The following is a 19,858-nucleotide window of genomic DNA, read 5'->3' on the forward strand; positions in this document are numbered from 1 at the left end:
TTAAAATCCCCTACTATTATTGTATTCTTGTCGATGTGTTTCTTTGATTTTGTTATTAATTGGTTTATATAGTTGGCTGCTCCCACGTTAGGGGCATAGATATTTAAAATTGTTAGAGCTTCTTGTTGGACAGTTCCTTTGAGTATGATATAGTGTCCTTCCTCATCTCTTATTATAATCTTTGGCTTAAAATCTAATTGATCTGATATAAGGATTGCCACTCCTGCTTTCTTCTGATGTCCATTAGCATGGTAAATTCTTTTCCACCCCCTCACTTTAAACCTGGAGGTGTCTTCGGGTGTAAGATGAGTTTCTTGTAGGCAACATATAGATGGTTTTTGTTTTTTTATCCATTCTGATACCCTGTGTCTTTTGATTGGGGCATTTAGCCCATTAACATTCAGGGTAAGTATTGAGAGATATGAATTTAGTGCCATTGTATTGCCTGTAAGGTGACTGTTATTGTATATTGTCTCTGTTTCTTTCTGATCTACTACTTTGAGGGTCTCTCGTTGCTTAGAGGACCCCTTTCAATATTTCCTGTAGAGCTGGTTTGGTGTTTGCAAATTCTTTCAGTTTTTGTTTGTCCTGGAAGCTTTTAATCTCTCCTTCTATTTTCAATGATAGCCTAGCTGGATATAGTATTCTTGGCTGCATGTTTTTCTCATTTAGTGCTCTGAATATATCATGCCAGCTCTTTCTGGCCTGCCAGGTCTCTGTGGATAAGTCTGCTGCCAATCTAATATTTTTACCATTGTACGTTACAGACTTCTTTTCCCGGGCTGCTTTCAGGATCTTTTCTTTGTCACTAAGACTTGTCAATTTTACTATTAGGTGACGGGGTGTAGACCTATTCTTATTGATTTTGAGGGGGGTTCTCTGAACCTCCTGGATTTTGATGCTTGTTCCCTTTGCCATATTGGGGAAATTCTCTCCAATAATTCTCTCCAATATACCTTCTGCTCCCCTCTCTGTTTCCTCTTCTTCTGGAATCCCAATTATTCTAATGTTGTTTCGTCTTATGGTGTCACTTATCTCTCGAATTCTCCCCTCGTGGTCCAGTAGCTGTTTGTCCCTCTTTTGCTCAGCTTCTTTATTCTCTGTCATTTGGTCTTCTATATCGCTAATTCTTTCTTCTGCCTCATTTATCCTAGCAGTGAGAGCCTCCATTTTTGATTGCACCTCATTAATAGCTTTTTTGATTTCAACTTGGTTAGATTTTAGTTCTTTTATTTCTCCAGAAAGGGCTTTTATATCTCCCGAGAGGGTTGCTTTAATATCTTCCATGCCTTTTTCAAGCCCGGCTAGAACCTTGAGAATCATCATTCTGAACTCTATATCTGACATATTACCAATGTCTGTATTGATTAGGTCCCTAGCCTTTGGTATTGCCTCTTGTTCTTTTTTTTGTTGTGAATTTTTCCGCCTTGTCATTTTGTCCAGATAAGAGTTTATGAAGGAGCAAGTAAAATACTCAAAGGGTGGAAACAACCCCAGGAAAATATGCTTTAGCCAAATCAGAAGAGATCCTGAATTGTGAGGGGGGAGAAAGGGGATAAAAAGGGGTTCAGAAAGAAAGAAAGAAAAAAAAAACTATTAAAAAAAAGAAAGCCGATAAAGAAAAAATATAAAAAGAGGAAAAAATATATATATATTAGATAAACTATTTAAAAAACGTTAAAAAAAAGAAAATGGTAAAAGTTAAAAAAAATTTAGCAGAAGAAGAGAAAAAGAAAAAAAAATTGAAAAAGAAAAAAAAATTAAATTAACTGCAAGGCTAAAAAATCATGGGGAGAAAGCCATGAGTTCCGTGCTTTGCTTTCTTCTCCTCTGGAATTCCGCCGTTCTCCTTGGTAGGTGAACTTGGTCCTGGCTGGGTTTCCCGTAGATCTTCTGGGGGAGGGGCCCGTTGTAGTGATTCTCAAGCGTCTTTGCCCCAGGCGGAGTTGCACCGCCCTTACCCGGGGCCGCGCTGAGTCATCCGCTCGGGTTCGCTTTCGGGAGCTTTTGTTCCCTGAGCGCTTTCCGTTGAGTCCGGAGGACGGGAATAAAGATGGCGGCCTCCCGGTGTCCGGCCCGGAGGAGCCGAGAGCCCGGGGCCCCACTCCTCAGTGCGCCCTCAGAGAACGGCGCCAAATGACTCTCGTCACCCTGGCCTCCGGCCGCGCTCCGAGCTGACGGAGCCTGCGACCGGTTCAAGGCGACCCCGAGCTGAGAGTCACTCCTCGGCTCTGTCTCTGCAGCCGGCTTCCCCGTTCTAATACCGGTAAGCTCTGCGACACTGAGACACCCCCGATCCTTCTGCGACCCTGCGGGACCTGAGGCCGCGCTTACCCCGCCTGGGCTTCACCCCAGTTAAGCCTCTGGAGCGATGTCCCTCAGCGGAACAGACTTTTAAAAGTCCTGATTTTGCTCCGTTGCTCCGCCGCTCGCCGGGAGCCGGCCCCTCCCCCCGCGGTCTATCTTCCCGTCGCTTTGGATTCACTTCTCCGCCAGTCCTACCTTGCAGAAAGTGGTTGATTTTCTGTTTCTGGAATTGCTGTTCTTCTTCTCTTCAATCTCCCGTTGGATTTGTAGGTGTTTGCAATCTTTAGATAAGCTATTTAGCTGATCTCCCGCTACCCGAAGTAGTCTCAGCCTGCTACTTCTCCGCCATCTTGACTCCTCCCCCCACCTTACACCAGTTAGAATGGCCAAAATTAGCAAGACAGGAAACAACGTGTGTTGGAGGGGATGTGGAGAAAGGGGAACCCTCTTACACTGTTGGTGGAATGCAAGTTGGTGCAGCCTCTTTGGAGAACAGTGTGGAGATTCCTCAAGAAATTAAAAATAGAACTTACCTATGACCCTGCAATTGCACTACTGGGTATTTACCCCAAAGATACAGATATAGTGAAAAGAAGGGCCATCTGTACCCCAATGTTTATAGCAGCAATGGCCACAGTCGCCAAACTGTGGAAAGAACCTAGATGCCCTTCAATGGACGAATGTATAAAGAAGATGTGGTCCATATACACTATGGAGTATGATGCCTCCATAAGAAAGGATGAATCCCCAACTTTTGTAGCAACATGGACGGGACTGGAAGAGATGATGCTGAGTGAAATAAGTCAAGCAGAGAGAGTCAATTATCATATGGTTTCACTTATTCGTGGAGCATAACAAATAGCATGGAGGACATGGGGAGTTAGGAGAAGGGAGTTGGGGGAAATTGGAAGGGGAGGTGAACAATGAGAGACTATGGACTCTGAAAAACAATCTGAAGGGTTTGAAGAGGTGGGGGGGTGGGAGGTTGGGGGAACCAGGTGGTGGGTATTAGAGAGGGCACGGACTGCATGGAGCACTGGGTGTGGTACAAAAACAATGAATACTGTTATGCTGAAAATAAATAAAAAATAATAATAATTAAAAAAAAACCAGTTATATGCCAATAAGGTAAGCAACCTAAATGAAATGGATACATTCCTGGAAAACTATAAACTTCCAAAACTGAATCAGGAAGAAATTGACAACCTGAATAGGCCAATATCTAGTAATGAGATTGAAGCAGTGATCAAAAACTCCCCAATAAACAAGAGCCCAGGACCTGATGGATTCCCTGGGGAATTCTACCAAACTTTCAAAGAAGAAATAATACCTATTCTCCTGAAGCTGCTTCAAAAAATTGAAGCAGAAGGAAAACTTCCAGACTCTTATTATGAAGCCAGCTTTACCCTGATCACTAAACCAGGCAAAGACTCCACCAAAAAGGAGACTTTTGGACCAATATCCCTGATAAATATGGATGCTAAGATTCTCAACAAGATCCTAGCTAATAGGATCCAACAGTACATTACAAAGATTATCCACCATGACCAGGTGGGATTCATCCCTGGGTTGCAAGGGTGGTTCAACAGTCACAAATCAATCAATGTGATAGAACAAATCAATAAGAGAAGAGAGAAGAACCACATGGTCTTCTCAATTGATGCAGAAAAAGCATTTGACAAAATCCAGTATCCGTTCCTGATTAAAATGCTTCAAAGTATAGGGATAGAGGAAATATTCCTCAACTTCATAAAAACTATTAATGAAAAACCCACAGTGAATATCATCCTCAATGGGAAAAAGCTGACAGCCTTCCCTTTGAGATCAGGAACATGACAAGGACATCCACTCTCACCACTCTTGTTCAACATAGTATTAGAAGTCCTAGCAACAGCAATCAGACAACAAAGAGAAATAAAAGGTATCCAAATTGGCAATGAAGAAGTCAAACTCTCTCTCTTCACAGATGACATGATACTTTATATGGAAAACCCAAAAGACTCCACCTCCAAACTACTAGAACTCATACAGCAATTCAGTAATGTGGCAGGATACAAAGTCAATGTACAGAAATCAGTTGCTTTCTTATACACTAACAATGAAAATACAGAAAGGAAAATTAGAGAATCGATTCCATTTGCTATAGCACCAAGAACCATAAGATACCTGGGAATAAACCTAACCAAAGAGGTAAAGGATCTGTATTCGAGGAACTACAGAACACTCATGAAAGAAATTGAAGAAGACACAAAAAGATGGAAGACCATTCCATGCTCTTGGATCAGAAGAATAAACATTGTTAAAATGTCTATACTGCCTAGAGCAATCTATACTTTTAATGCCATTCCAATCAAAATTCCACCAGCATTTTTCAAAGAGCTGGAGCAAACAATCCCAAAATTTGTATGGAATCAGAAGAGACCCTGAATTGCTAAGGAAATGTTGTAAATCAAAACAAAACAAAACAATACTGGGGGCATCACAGTGCTTGATTTCAAGATTTACTACAAAGCTGTGATCACCAAGACAACATGGTACTGGCATAAAAACAGACACATAGACCAGTGGAACAGAGTAGAGACCCCAGATATGGACCCTCAACTCTATGATCAAATAATCTTCGACAAAGCAGGAAAAAATATCCAGTGGAAAAAAGAAAGTCTCTTCAATAAATGGTGCATTTTGAGTCTATTTTTATGTGTGGTGTAAGGAAATGGTCCAGTTTCATTCTTCTGGTTGTGGCTGTCCAAATTTCCCAAAACCATTCATTCCCAAGACCATACTGTCCTGATAATTACAGCTTTGTCATAGAGCTTGAAGTCCGGAATTGTGATCCCACCAAATTTGGTTTTCTGTTTAAACATTCCTCCTGCTATTTGGGGTCTTTTCTGGTTCCATACAGATTTTAGGTTTATTTGTTCCATTTATTTCAAAAAAGTTGATGGTATTTCGATACAGATTGCATAAAATGTGTAGATTGCTTTAGGTAGCATAGACATTTTCACAATATTTGTTCTTCCAATACATGAGCATGGAATATTTTCCATTTCTTTTTGTCTTCCTGTATTTCTTTCATGAGTACTTCATAGTTTCTGAGTACAGATTCTTTGCCTTTTTGGTCAGGTTTATTCCTAGGTATTTTTTGGTTTTGGGTGCAACTGTAAATGGGATGGACTGCTTAATTTCTCTTTCTTCTGTCTTGCTGTTGTTGTATAGAAACGCAACTGATTTCTGTGCATTGATTTTATATCCTGACATTTTACAGAACTCCTGTATGAGTTCTAGCAGTTTTGGAGTGGAGTCTTTTGGGTTTTCCACTTAAACTATCGTATCATCTGCAAAGAGTGAGAGTTTAACTTCTTCTTTGCCAGTTCGGATGCCTTTTATTTCTTTTTGTTGTCTGATTGCTCAGGCTAGGACTTCTAGTACTATGTTGAATAGCAGTGATGATAGGGACAGTCCTGCTGTGTTCCTGACCTTAGGGGAAAAGCTCTCAGTTTTTCCCCATCGAGAATGATATTTACTGTGGGTTTTTCATAGATGGCTTTGAGGATATTGAGGCATTTACTCTCTATCCCTGTACTGTGAAGAATTTTTGATCAAGAAAGGATATTGTATTTTTTCAAATGCTTTTTCAACATCTGTTGAGAGTATCCTATTATTGTTCTTTGTTTTATTATTGTATTGTATCACATTGATTGATTTGCGGATATTGAACCAAACTTGCAGCCCTGGAGTAAATCCCACTTGGTCATGGTGAATAGCCCTTTTAATGTACTGTCGGATCCTACTGGCTAGAATTTTGGTGAGAATTTTTGCATCCATGTTCATCAGGGATATTGGTCTGTAATTCTCCTTTTTGATGGGGCCTTTGTCTGGTTTTGGGATCAAGGTAATGCTGGCCATATAAAATGAGTTTGGAAGTTTTCCTTCCATTTCTATTTTTTGGAACAGTTTCAGGAGAATAGGTATTAATTCTTCTTTAAATGTTTGCTAGAATTCCCCTGGGAAGTTGTCTGGCCCTGGGCTCTTGTTTTTTGGGAGACTTTTGATAACTGCTTCAATCTCCTTACTGGTGATGTGTCTGTTCAGGTTTTCTCTTTCTTCCTGGTTCAGTTTTGGTAGTTTATACATCTCTAGGAATGCATCCATTTCCTCCAGATTGTCAAATTGGCTGATGTATAGTCGCTCATAATGTGTTCTTATAATGGCTTGCATTTCTCTGGTGTTGGTTGTGATCTCTCCCCTTTCATTCATGATTTTATTAATTTGGGTCCTTTCTCTCTTCTTTTTGAGAAGTCTGGCCAGGGGTTTATCAATCTTATTAATTCTTTCAAAAGAACCAGCTCCTAGTTTTGTTGATCTGTTGTACTGTCCTTTTGGTTTGTATTTCATTGATTTCTGCTCTGATGTTTATTATTTCTCATCTCCTGCTGGGTTTAGGCTTTCTTTGCTGTTCTTTCTCCAGCTCCTTTAGGTGTAGGGTTGGCTGTATATTTGAGACCTTTCTTGTTTCTTGAGAAAGACTTGTATTTGTATATATTTTCCTCTCAGGACCAGCTTTGCTGTGTCCCAAAGATTTCGAGCAGTTGTGTTTTCATTTTCATTTGTTTCCATGATTTTTTTTTTTAAATTATTTATTCATTTGACAGAGATCACAAGTAGGCAGAAAGGCAGGCAGAGAGAGAGAGAGAGAGGAAGGGAAGCAGGCTGCCTGCTGAGCAGACAGCCTGATGCAGGGCTCAATCCCAGGACCCTGGGAGCATGACCTGAGCCGAAGGCAGAGGCTTTCACCTACTGAGCCACCTAGGTGCCCCTGTTCCATGATTTTTAAAAATTCTTTTTAATTTCCTGGTTGACCCATTCATTCTTTAGTAGGATGCTCTTTAGCCTCCAGGTAATTTGAGTTCTTTCCAACTTTCCTCTTGTGATTGAGTTCTAGTTTCAGAGCATTGTGGTCTGAAAAGATGCAGGGATAGATCCCAGTCTTTTGGTATCAGTTAAGACCTGATTTGTGACCCAGGATGTAATCCATTCTGGAGAATGTTCCATGTACACTAGAGAAGAATGTGTATTCTGTTGTTTTGGGATGGAATGTTCTGAAGATATCTGTGATGTCCATCTGGTCCAGTGTGTCATTTAAGGCCTTTATTTCCTTGTTGACCTTTTGCTTAGATGATCTGTCCATTTCAGTGAGGGGGGTGTTAAAGTCCCCTACTGTTATTGTATTACTGTTGATGTGTTTCTTTGATTTTGTTATTAGTTGGTTTATATAATTGTCTGCTCCCATGTTAGGGGCATGGATATTTAAAATTTTAGGTTCTTGTTGGACACACCCTTTAAGTATGATGTGGTGTCCTTCCTCATCTCTTCTCATAGTCTTTGGCTTAAAATCTAATTAGTCTGATATAAGCATTGCCAGCCCAGCTTTCTTTTGATGTCCATAACACGGTAAATTATTTTCCACCCCCTCACTTTAAATCTGGAGGTGTCTTTGGGTCTATCCATTCTGACACCCTTTGTCTTTTGATTGGGGCATTTAGCCCATTTACATTTAGGGTAACTATTGAAAGATATGAATTTGGTGCCATTGTATTGCCTGTAAGGTGACTATTGCTGTATATTGTCTCATTTCCTTTCTGTTTTGTTACTTTTAGGCTCTCTCTTTGCTTAGAGGAACCCTTTCAATATTTCCTGTAGGGATGGTTTGGTGTTTGCAAATTCTTTTAGTTTTTGTTTGTCCTGGAAGCTCTTTATCTCTCCTTCTATTTTCAATGACAGCCTAGCTGGGTATAGTATTCTTGGTTACATGTTTTTTTAATTTAGTGCTCTGAATGTATTATGCCCGTCCTTTCTGGCCTGCCAGGTCTCTGTTGACAGGTCTGCTGCCAGTCTAATATTTCTACCGTTGTATGTTACAGACTTCCTGTCCCAAGCTGCCTTCAGGATTTTGTCTTTGTCACTAGGACTTGTAAGTTTTACTACTAGATTACGGGATGTGGACCTATTGTTATTGATTTTGAGTGGGGTTCTTTGTGTCTCCTGGATATTGATGTTTGTTCCCTTTGCCATATTAGGGAAATTCTCTACTATAATTTGTTTCAATATACCTTCTTACCCCTCTCTCTTCTTCTTCTGGGATCCCAATTATTCTAATATTGTCTCATATATGGTATTACTTATCTCTGAATACTCCCCTTGTGGTCTAGTAGTAGTTTGTCTCTCTTTTGCTCAGCTTCTTTGTTCTCAGTCATTTGGCCTTCTGTATCACTAATTCTCTCTTCTGCCTCATTTATCCTAGCAGTAAGAGCCTCCATTTCTTATTGTACCTCATTAATAGCTTTTTTAAAATTTCAGTTTTGTTAGATTTTAGTTCTTTTATTTCTCCAGAAAGGGATTTTATTTTTCCAGAAAGGGATTCTCTAATATCCTCCATGCTTTTTTCAAGCCTAGCTAGCACCTTGATTATCATCATTCTGAACTGTAGTTCTGACATATTACTATTGTCCGTATTGATTAGATCCCTAGCCATTGGTACTACCTTTTGTTCTTTTTTTTGAGGTGAGTTTTTCTGCCTTGTCATTTTATGCAGATAAGAATAGATGAATGAAAGAACAAAATACTAAAAGGGTGGCAAAGACCCCAGAAAAATATATGCTAACCAAATCATAAGAGACCAGGTACTGGGGGAAGAAGAAAAGAGGAAAAGAAATATATATTATAATGTTGAATAGAATAGAGCTACACACTTGATTTTGGGTGTATTCAGGTCTCTTGGAAGGAAATACCTCCCAAAATTTTAAAGAAAGAAAAACATATATATACAAAAATAAGGATAAACATGATGAAGGGATGGAATATGACTGTAAAGATGAAAATTAAAAAAGATTCTAAAAAAGGAATTGATAAGATTAGAAGTTGGTTGAAAAAGAAAAAAAGGAGGAAAGATTGTATCTGGCTGGAGAGTAGAACAAAGCATGCACTAGATTTAGGGTATATTTTGATCTATAGAAGAAATTGTATCCCAAAATTTTAAAGAAAAAAACCCCCTATATTATACAAAAAACAAGATTAAATACAATGAAAGGATGAAGTATGACTATAGTAATGAAAATTTAAAAAAGATTTTTAAAATGGTATTGATAAGATAAAATAGTTAAGAAACATTAAAATAAGAAACAGTAAAAATTAAAAAAATAGAATATGAGAAAAATAAAATTAAAAATATTCAACTTTGAAAGACTGAAGGATCATGGGAAAAAAGCCATGAATTCTATGTGTTGCTTTCCCCTAGCTCTGGAGTTCTGCTATTCTCATTGATTGGTGAACTTGGTCTTGGCTGTATGTTCTTGCTCATTTTCTGGAGGAGGGGCCTGTGGCAGTGATTCTCAATTGTCTTTGCACAGGGGTACAATTGCAGCACCTGTGCCAGGGGCCAGGCTAAATAATCTGCTTGGTTTCACTCTTGGGAGCTTTTGTTCCCTGAATGTTTTCCCTATAGATTTGGAGGATGGGAATGAAAATGATGGCCTCCAAATTTCTGGCCCATAGGAGCTAAGAGCTGAAGTGCCACTCCTCAGTGCACTTTCAGAGAATAGGAGTTGATCCCTCCTATCTTCCTGGTCTCTGACCATACTCTGTGCTCACCTGGCCTGTGATTGAGTGTTTCTATCTCTGGTGCATGGCCCTGTTTAGAGTCTCCAAACCCAGCAGGTTCCTGCAAGGTGGTCCTGCACTTCTCCTTCTGCAGGAGGAAGGTGAGTCTTCCCGGATCTGCCACTTGTGGTGCCCCTGCTTGAAGAGCAGTGGCCCGACTATGCCTCAGACAATGGTTTAAGGTAACCCTGAGCTGAGATCCCCCGCCCCCACCCCGCTCCATCTTTGCAGCCAGCTTCCACACTCTGATACCTGGAAGCACTCCACACTCAGACACATCTGGTCTTTTCATGACCCTGCAGGTGCTGAGACCATAATGTCCCCACGAGGGCTCCCCAACCTTACTCCCTGACCCTTGCTTAGCCTCTGGAGCAAGGTCCCTCAGTGGAGCAGACTTCTAAAAGTTTCAATTTTGTGCTCCACTGCTCTTCTTGACAGGAGCTGGCCCCTCTTCCCACGGTCTCTCTTCCCATCACTTGGATTCACTTCTCTGCATGTCCTACCTTCCAGAAAGTGGCCAATTTCCTGTTCCTAGAATTCCTGCTCTTCTTCTCTTTGATCTCCTGTTGAGTTTGTAGGTGTTCAGAATGGTTTGTTAACTATCTGGCTGAACTCCTGGGACCTGATGATATTTTAGTTTCCTACTCCTCTGCCATCTTGCTTTCTCCACATCTGCCTTAGTTTTTCTGCATTTATTTTTACTTTAAAAAAAATGGTTTATTTTAGAGACAGAGTGTATGAGTGGGAGGGGCAGAGTGAGAGAATCCCAAGCGGATTCTGTGCTGAGCATGGAGCCCTATGTGGGGCTTGATCCCATGACCCTAAAATCATGACCCAAGCCAGAACCAATTGTTGGATGCCCAAACAATGGTGCCACCCAGGTCCCCCATGCATTGATTTTTACTCTTTGTTTCCACTTAATTATGGAATAATTTGTCTCATTTGGAGATTAGTGTTCATCAAACATGGAATTTGGGGGGTTAAAACTGGAAGAAGAGCTCATACAAGGGCACAAGCAGAGGTGTTGAGCTAGAGTTCTGAGTGTGCCATGTTTAGTTTGGGTCACACAGTTTTCAAAGATGTGAATTATCTGGGACATTTTATAACAAAAGGGAGTTTATGTAATAGTATGAAATTTTAGTTTTATTGAAAAAAAAATATAGAAGGTTGATTGTTCAGAAGGACTAAGTTTTTAGTTGCTTGAATTTCCACCTGAGAAAAGGGTCCTGGAGCAATGAGCACTGCTCACCCTGGCGGGAAGTAAGTTCATGCTTGCCACAGTCCCTACCGTTCCCTAAGACGGCCCTGGGCAAGCATCGTCATTATTTGCCTGGCTTCTGTAAGCAGCTGTCTTGTGACTCTTGACTCAACTGAATACTTTGTAATTCCTTTTCCTTCCAGCTGCCAACTCTTTGTCAATCCTTCTCCGAATATTGCTAAAACTGTCAACAATGGCAACAATCTCAGATATATGATTTTTTAAATCAGGAAGAAACCTTAAAGGATATAAAATTAAGGTGTTTATTATCACAAGAAAGTACCTGTTCTATTTTTGAGGCATATGGAGGGCTCTCCGAATGTCCCCAACTGTCAAAAGTTGTACTGGTGGGGCTCACATATGTGATATTCTGGTGACATTTCCCAGTGTTCAGTTTTGGCAGAATGGGGATGGTGATGTAATTCTGTGTGATAGGAGGGGATGGTGCAGATGATGAGGAGCTAGATAGGGAGAGACTCTGCTCGGACTCTGGCCAGTTTTCGGGACTCTGGGTGAGCTCACTTCTGGGCTCTTTGGTGAGCTGGTAAATAAGGAGGTTGGAGTAGATGATCGATACTGTCCCTTTGGATTAATAAGGTTGTAGGAGGGAAAGAGCGCCACTCAGGCAGTTTCCCATGGGCGTTGCCAATGGCAGCCAGTTTGGCATTGTCTTGAGATGACTTTGCCGTTGACCTTGCCATTGAGTGTCCATGTCCCATGTGCTGCTCTTTACTTTAGTTGAAGTTGTTGTGGATTCGCTTATGGGAATGCCAAAAAGGAGTCCTCTCTGAAAAGACTCTGACCTTCCATCTCAATATTTACCTTCTAATTAGGTTTTTCTTTCTTCTTTTGCAGTTATATTCATATAGATCCCAGAAAACCTGCAAAGGTGAGAAGGTCGAAGGAAGTAAGTGTTCACTGCTAATTACTAAAGTTGGGATAAATTGGGTGATCTGGGAAAACTTTGAATGTCAGCACTGAATGATATCGCTTTTACTAAATCAGCGGTTTGTAGGCAATGCCTATAGGAGCATGTTTCTCTTGAAGCCCGAATCCACTGTGCAAGCTTGTCATACTTGTCAAAGCACTTAAGTAACATGATGGAAGTCAGTAAAAATACTCTAAGACCATGCCTAGGAAGATCGTCATCTTCGAGACACACTGTGCAATTATTTGTTGAAATATTTCACTTGTCTTTTGTTTTTGAGGATTTGAACAGATGGGTGTCAAGAAAAGCTATTTTAAGTTATATAACATTGAAGCTAATTATAATGCTAAATTTAAAGATTTGCCCCAAGTTCTTAACATTTTTGTGCTTGACAGACATTTGAAAGGTCTAGAGGGTGGAGCCTTCCATCACTATGTTCACATCACCTGACTCTTAGCAAAAAAAAAAGAAAAAAAAAAGAAAAAATCCATTTAATAAGTATAAAAGAAATCCACCTTTTAAAATAAGCAACAGAAACTGCTAGGTTTTAAATAACATATCCTGTAGATATTTAGGTGGTAACATGATTTTTACTTTAAAAAAAAAAAACAACAGACATGTTGTTTTGTTGGGTATTTCAAAGGTGAGATGTTTGAGAGTATTTACTCCTTTAAGTGGTAGTTTTGGTATTCTTTCATTTTCTCTGCCATGAGCTGGCATGTAATTATTCTTAACACCTGGTCACCTGCTTCCCTCTTTCCAGATGGGCAGGGAGTGGGGATGAGCAACAATTCTGAAAAGTTGCGCTCACGTTTCAGTCTATGTGCGTGCTTTTTTTGGGTGACTTAAAAGATAAGATATGATTATCATTAGTCATTAGATTTTTAAGACAAGCAGGAAAGTTGCAGGTTATATTGTCAAACCCCCTCGTTTTCTAGTCAAGGAGGTTTTGACCAGAGAGGTTGAGTGACGTGCCAGATGTGAAGTCAGGATGCTAGAGTGGGGACTGGCATGCACTCACAGTCATGGGAGTATAGTCATCCCTGAGAGTTTTGTAATTTTTCTTTTTATTTTTTTTCAGGTTTTAAAAACATTTTTATTTACTTTTTAAATTTCTTTTCAATGTTCCAGAATTCCTTGTCTATGCACCACACCCAGTGCTCCATGCAGTACGTGCCCTCCATAATATCCACCACCAGGCTCACCCAACTTCCTACCCCCTTCCCTCCAAAACCCTCAGTTAGTTCCTCAGAGTCCACAGTCTCTCATGGTTCGTCTCCCCTCCAATTTCCCCCACCTCCCTTCTCTTCTCCATCTCCCCATGTTCTCCATGTTATTCCTTATGTTCCACAAATAAGCGAAACCATATGATAATTGACTCTCTCTGCTTGACTTATTTCACTCAGCATAATCTCTTCCAGTCCCGTCCATGTTGCTACAAAAGTTGGGTATTCATCCTTTCTGATGGAGGCATCATACTCCATAGTGTATATGGACCACATCTTCCTTATCCATTCATCCATTGAAGGGCATCTTGGCTGTTTCCACTGTTTGGTGACTGTGGCCATTGCTGCTATGAACATTGGGGTACAGATGGCCCTTCTTTTCACTACATCTGTATCTTTGGGGTAAATACCCAGTAGTGCAATTGCAGGGTCATAGGGAAGCTATATTTTTAATTTCTTAAGGAATCTCCACACTGTTCTCCAAAGTGGCTGCACCAACTTGCATTCCCACCAACAGTGTAAGAGGGTTCCCCTTTCTCTACATCCTCTCCAACACATGTTGTTTACTGTTTTGTTAATTTTGGCCATTCTAACTGGTGTAAGGTATTTCATTGTGGTTTTGATTTGAATCTCCCTGAAGGCTAATGATGAAGAACATTTTTTCATATGTCTGTTAGCCATTTGTATGTCTTCATTGGGTAAGTGTCTGTTCATGTCTTCTGCCCATTTTTTGACTTAAAACAGACACAGACACATAGACCAGTGGAACAGAGTAGAGAGCCCAGATATGGACCCTTAACTTTATGGTCAACTAATCTTTGACAAAGCAGGAAAAAATATACTGTGGAAAAAAGACAGTCTCTTCAATAAATGGTGCTGGGAAAATTGGACAGCTATGTGTAGAAGAATGAAATTCAACCATTCTCTCACACCATACATGAAGATAAACTTGAAATGGATAAAAGACCTCAACGTGAGACAGGAATCCATCAGAATCCTAAAGGAGAATATAGGCAGTAACCTCTTCTACATCGGCCACAGAAATTTCTTTCAAGATATGTCTCCAAAGGCAAAGGAAACAAAAGTGAAAGTGAACTTTTGGGACTTCACCAAGATCAAAATCTTCTGCACAGCAAAGGAAACAGTCAACAAAACCAAGAGGCAACCCACGGAATGGGAGAAGATATTCGCAAATGACAGTTCAGACAAGGGGCTGATATCCAAGATCTATAAAGAACTTCTCAAACTCAACACACACAAAACAGATAATCACGTCAAAAAATAGGCAGAAGACATGAACAGACACTTCTCCAATGAAGACACACAAATGGTTTTGTAATTTTTCTTAGAGTTTATGTTTTTTCATCTACAAAATCTGATTGTAAAGAGAGTCCTTATTGAGAAGAATGTCAGAAAGCTGTGCAGAAAAGCTCAGTGAAGAAAATGGGCATCACCCATAGTCTTACCTCCCGGGGTCAGTGCTTTTTGACTTTGTCACATCTGTTTCCAGGGGCTGTTCTGTGCTCTAGCCCCAAGCATGTATACATGGAAACACACACGTGTACAACACATGTGTACAGATGTGTTTATGTGTTTGCAGAAATGGGGTCCATCGTACACACTCTTTCCCAATCTCCTTTTTATTTACTGTATGTTGTGACTGCTTTCTCATACAGTGACTGATCTTCTGCAGCATGTTTTTAATGGCTGCGAGATATTCTGTCACGTGAACCTGTCATAATTATCTGGCCCACCCTCTCAGCAGATCTTAGGTAATTCTGCTTTTTCAGTATTTTGACAGTGATGTAAAGGATTCCTTATATAGACATATTTGCTCAGAGTCGTGACTGTAAGTACAGAGGTGGAATTAGAGGCACAGTTGGAACTTCTTTAATATTTACCACCAGGAAGTTTCTGAGAAGTTGCATTGCTTCTGGGGGTGTACTAGAATGCCCATAAGTACCCTTGGCATTGAGCAGCATAGAGGGTGTGGCTGAGTGTGCTTGGTGCCCCCTGCCTTGGGCCCTCTCCTTTTGTGGAAGAAGTCCCCGAAAATGGATTGTTACTGTTGTTTGATGTGTAAGTGCCTGTCTGGGTGGGAATATAGTGTGTTTGGGGACATGTATCTGTGCTATTGCCAACCTTGAATGAGCACAGCCAAGAGTCTTGACTGAAAGGGAAGATTTGATCCAGGAAATCTGCTCTCATGAGTGGACTGTAAGCGCAGCCTGAAATCAAGATCTGTGTCCTGCTGTCCCATATGAGGACAGAGCACCAGAGTCACAGAGCAGAGACTCGTGGGTCACGCTGGTGGGCACCTCTCTCTCTTGCTATCTGCACTGCTTACCTCACTACCTGTCTTACCCTTCCTTCATCATCTCTGATTACTTACTACTACTTTACTGCACCATGTCCTTCCTGCTTTGTGGCTTTTGGGGCACATCCCCATAATTCTGGGTATAATAAAACAATGAGCTATAAGATCAGTCTTTTATGGACTATTTTAGCTTTTTATCTTACTCTGGGGATGGAAATATTTTAGTAAGGCGTCCAATGGAAAAATGCGTCTCCTGATTTAGAAGCAGTGCAGCAGGCAGGCCCTGTGGTGGTTCCCGGAATAACCTGCTCCAGCCCCCTCCTCTCAAAGTTGCCAAAACCACGTTGGACACCTGCTGAGGTGAAGTCCCTGCAGCAGCTCCAATCACATTAGACACAGCCCAGCCCTGGAAGAGCAGGGAGGAGCAGAAGGTTGAAGGCGGGCAAGATAAAACACCATGCCCTCTGCCCGCTGGGCTGGGTCAGGTCTATACTGGGGCAGAGGCTCTGCTCGCGATGTAGGATTCAGATCTAAATTAGAATTGGTGGGGCTTTTTCTGTGACTGCTGGGATGATCTTGGGGTTTTTCGCTTTTTGTTTGTTAATATTATGGATTACATTGATTTTTAATTATTGTCCTTTTTATAAATTTTTGGATTTTATTTGCTAAAATTGTGTCTGAATTTTTGCATCTGTGTTCATGGAGGGATGCTGTTATGCAGATTTTTATTCTTTTAACTTATTTCTCTAGTTTTGGTATCATTTCTTCCTTAAGTGTCTGGTAGAAGTTGCCAGGGGAACCCCCTGGACCTGGAGTTGTCTTTGTGGGAAGGTCTTTAACTACACATCCAGCTACCTTCCCAGCTATAGGGCTCCTCAGGTTGTCTGTTTCTTCTTGAGTGAACTTTGCTAGTTTGTGTCTTTTAATTTGTCCATTTCATTTCAGTTGTTGAATCTATCACAAGAAATAATTTATTTTTAATTTTTTAAAAAAGATTTATCTAGTCAAGCAAAGAAATTCAATTATCATGTGGTTCCACTTACTTATGGAACATAAGGAATAGCTGGAAGGATGTTAGGAGAAGGAAGGGAAAAGTGAAGGGGAATTGGAAGGGGAGATGAACCACGAGAGACTGTGGACTCCGGGAAACAAACAGGGTTACAGAGGGGAGGGGGCTGGGGAGATGGGTGAGACTCGTGGTGGGTATTAAGGAGGGCATGTACTGCATGGAGCACTGGGTGTTATATGCAAACAATGAATCGTGAAACACTACATCAAAAACTAATGATGTACTGCATGATGTTTAACAGACTAAAAAAAAGATTTATTTACCTATTTTAGAGAAAGTAAGCTCATGGGAGCTGGGGGAGAGGCAGAGAGAGGGAGAAGGGAAACATACTCCCCGCTAAGCAGGGAGCCCGACGCGGGGCTCGATCCCAGGACAGTGAGATCATGACCTGAGCCGAAACCTAGAATCAGACACTTAACAGAATGAGCCACCCAGGCTCCCCAGGAAGTCGTTTATAAAGTTCTCTGATCCGTTAACATCTGTGGAACCCAGCAATGTGACCTCCCTCATGCCTGCTGTTCCTGGGCATCTGCGTCTTTTCTCTGTTTTCCTGATGAGACTGTATAGCTTTGTCACTTTCATCAATCTTCGCAAAGAAACGACTTTTGGTTTTATTGGTTTTCTTAATTTCTTTGCTCTGTTTTTGATTTCATTGGTTCTGCTTTGAACTTTCTTCTGTGTTGTTGGGTAGGGAGTCCCACTCCTACGTGGGGTGACTCTTCTCTGCACCTTCGCTTTCGTCCCTTTCTCCTTAGGACATCCTTCTCCCTGCACTCCCCCAGGGCCCTTCCCTCCCAGGGCGCAGGCCTTCACGGATGATTTCTGCTGTTTAGTCAGAGGAGTGGGCTAACTTCGGTTCTCTGCCATGTGATACATTTGCATTTTTGTCGGAGACACTGTGGACGCACCATCTTGGCCCAACGATGGAGATTTCCACTGTGGTACGGGGCGGATGGGGGTGGCTGGTGTGGGCGCATGCTGGAGTCCACCAGGCAGCCTTGGCCCACTTGCTTCTCCCTCTCTGCCAGCTTCGCTGGGTGGACCTGCCTTTCCTAGCCTCCTCATCGAAGCTGATGTGGGAAACTCTTCCCCTCCATTGGTCACCATGTGTCAGTATCTTCATTAGTTCTTTTAACTGCATAGTTTAAACGTGCGCACAGAGTGAATCGCCTCTGACCCCAGGGATACTGGAGAAGTGTAAGTGTGCTGGCCTGTGCTCACCCGTTTTTGTCCTTCTTTTCTCTGCTTCTGTTTGTATTTCCCTGTCCTCCATCCCCACAGTCTCACTCTTCTTTCTTTCTTCCTTTTTCGGTGCTTTATCTGTGTGCCATTGTTCGAGCTCTGCGGGGGACGCAGGCTGTGGACACCAGGCCAGGACGAGTGGTTAGTCTCATGTGTTGCTGTTTTATTTTTACAAAAGGAGTCATTGATTTGCTACATTTCTGCAGGCAATGGCACCGGGTGGGAGGTTGTGAAGGGGGGTAATTCACCACCTGCCTGCCTTTCCCGTCCTCACATCACTGCTCCAGAAGGGCTAACCTCTGCAGATTCCTGGGCATTTTTGGAAAGAGTTAAGCTGTGTGCGTTTTTGTTTGTTTGTTTTGTTTTGTTCTGTTTTTGGACTCAGAGGATTACAGAATGAGAACCGAAGTGACTTTGGAGGTGGTCTAGCATGACCTTTCCCTTACTGAGCAGAATGAGAAACGGGGAGCCCACCGCACTTTCCATAGGGTTTCTGTGGTGGGTGGCGATTGTGTGTCTCTTTACAAACACATCTCTTCAGGCTCAGGCTCGGTTCCCACCGTCAGGTCGTGCAGGGCCTCTCTGTTGATTTAGCTTGCACGGCCCCGGGCCTGTGTTCCAGACCCTGATGAACGCTGTTCGCTCATGATGAGATTCCCGCCTTGATGTGGCTACATGACGCGGTCTTTTCTTGGTGCTAGACTCCTTGGTGCTACCCTTTTTGGTTTGATGTTTTTCATGGAAAAGGCTGTGAGGATGTTCACTGAGGGTAGTTGGAGGAGCTCGCTGAAGTGCAGAGAGCAGGGACGTAGGAGGCCATGAGGATGACGCCAGCAGCAGCAGTAGCAGCAGCAGCTCTCAGCCGAGCTCGGACCCTCCCTTGGTGCTTTGCTGGGCCCCGCAGTGCATCATCTCATCTCGTGCTGGGCACGCTGAGAGCTGACCTTCTCAGACAGGGGCAACTTTCATCTGCATTTTGGTCCACATCCGCCGCCTTCACCCACATTTCATGCACGAGGACACAGGTGCAGAAGCTGTTCCAGGTCCTGTAAATGGAAGGGGACGGGGCCAGAGCCAGAATCGCAGAGGCCCCCCTCAGGCTCCATGCTCTACGCGGCATAGGTTCAAACCCCCAGTGCGCCACATCTACAACCACGTGTTTTCTGATGGTGTATGGAGGCCAGGACGCTTGGCAGCGGGGTTCGTGGTGAAGACACTAGCAGCTCTGATTGTTCACTGCGCGGGTATTTCGCCTGGTTGTTTGCAGGGTTAGGTTTGAGTGCAGCGCCTGCCACCACGGGGCATGCAGTCAACCACAGCTTCTGCCCGGGGACATACCCCTGCCATGACCTTGAGTGTTCTTCTGCCGTTGGTGTAGATTTGGTTTAATTTGCTCGGACTGTTGGTTCGTGAGCCCTGCAGGCTCTCAGCGCAGATGAGCGGACACACGATCCCTGAAACTGTCCTCACCATCAGACAGTCACAGAAACCACCTCTGCTTTCTTAGGGGCTCATGTGCAGTACTGGGAGAAAAAACCCAGAATCATGTATTTCATTGCTGGGGTTATTGAATTGGGCAGGTGATATCCAGGTTAATGAATCTTTAACACACAAAAAAGCAATTAGCTCATTGTTTCCATAATTTTATGCAATGAAGCAGAAAGCTGTTTCTTAGGGTAGTTGTACTTTAATAGAATTTTGCAGACGATAATTCCTGTTGCTTTGTTTTTAAACTAGGTCAGCCAATTCATGGTAGTTTTTGGTACTCTTGGCTGTGATTTTTTGCCATCAGCATGCAGGTGTATAGAACCTTCTCTATAGGGTGACGGGCTGTCGGCCGCATTTCCGCCACACT

The 19,858-nt window shown here is 42.1% G+C and overlaps 1 protein-coding gene across 5 annotated transcripts in view; it reads left to right on the forward strand.

Annotated features, from left to right (window-relative positions):
- The window catches only part of DCDC2C (doublecortin domain containing 2C), a 97,068-nt gene that overhangs the window by 11,895 nt on the left and 65,315 nt on the right, over positions 1-19,858 (forward strand). For all 5 annotated transcript variants that reach the window (XR_007130271.1, XM_047746568.1, XM_047746569.1 and 2 more), the window contains exon 2: positions 12,077-12,128. Coding sequence is in view for 4 of the 5 variants with exons in the window: in XM_047746568.1 (XP_047602524.1) it covers positions 12,077-12,128 (52 nt within the window). In the remaining variant the exon portion in view is untranslated. The remainder of the gene's footprint in view (positions 1-12,076; positions 12,129-19,858) is intronic.

Source organism: Lutra lutra, chromosome 9, assembly GCF_902655055.1.
Source record: "Lutra lutra chromosome 9, mLutLut1.2, whole genome shotgun sequence".
In the NCBI taxonomy this organism is placed as follows: domain Eukaryota; kingdom Metazoa; phylum Chordata; class Mammalia; order Carnivora; family Mustelidae; genus Lutra; species Lutra lutra.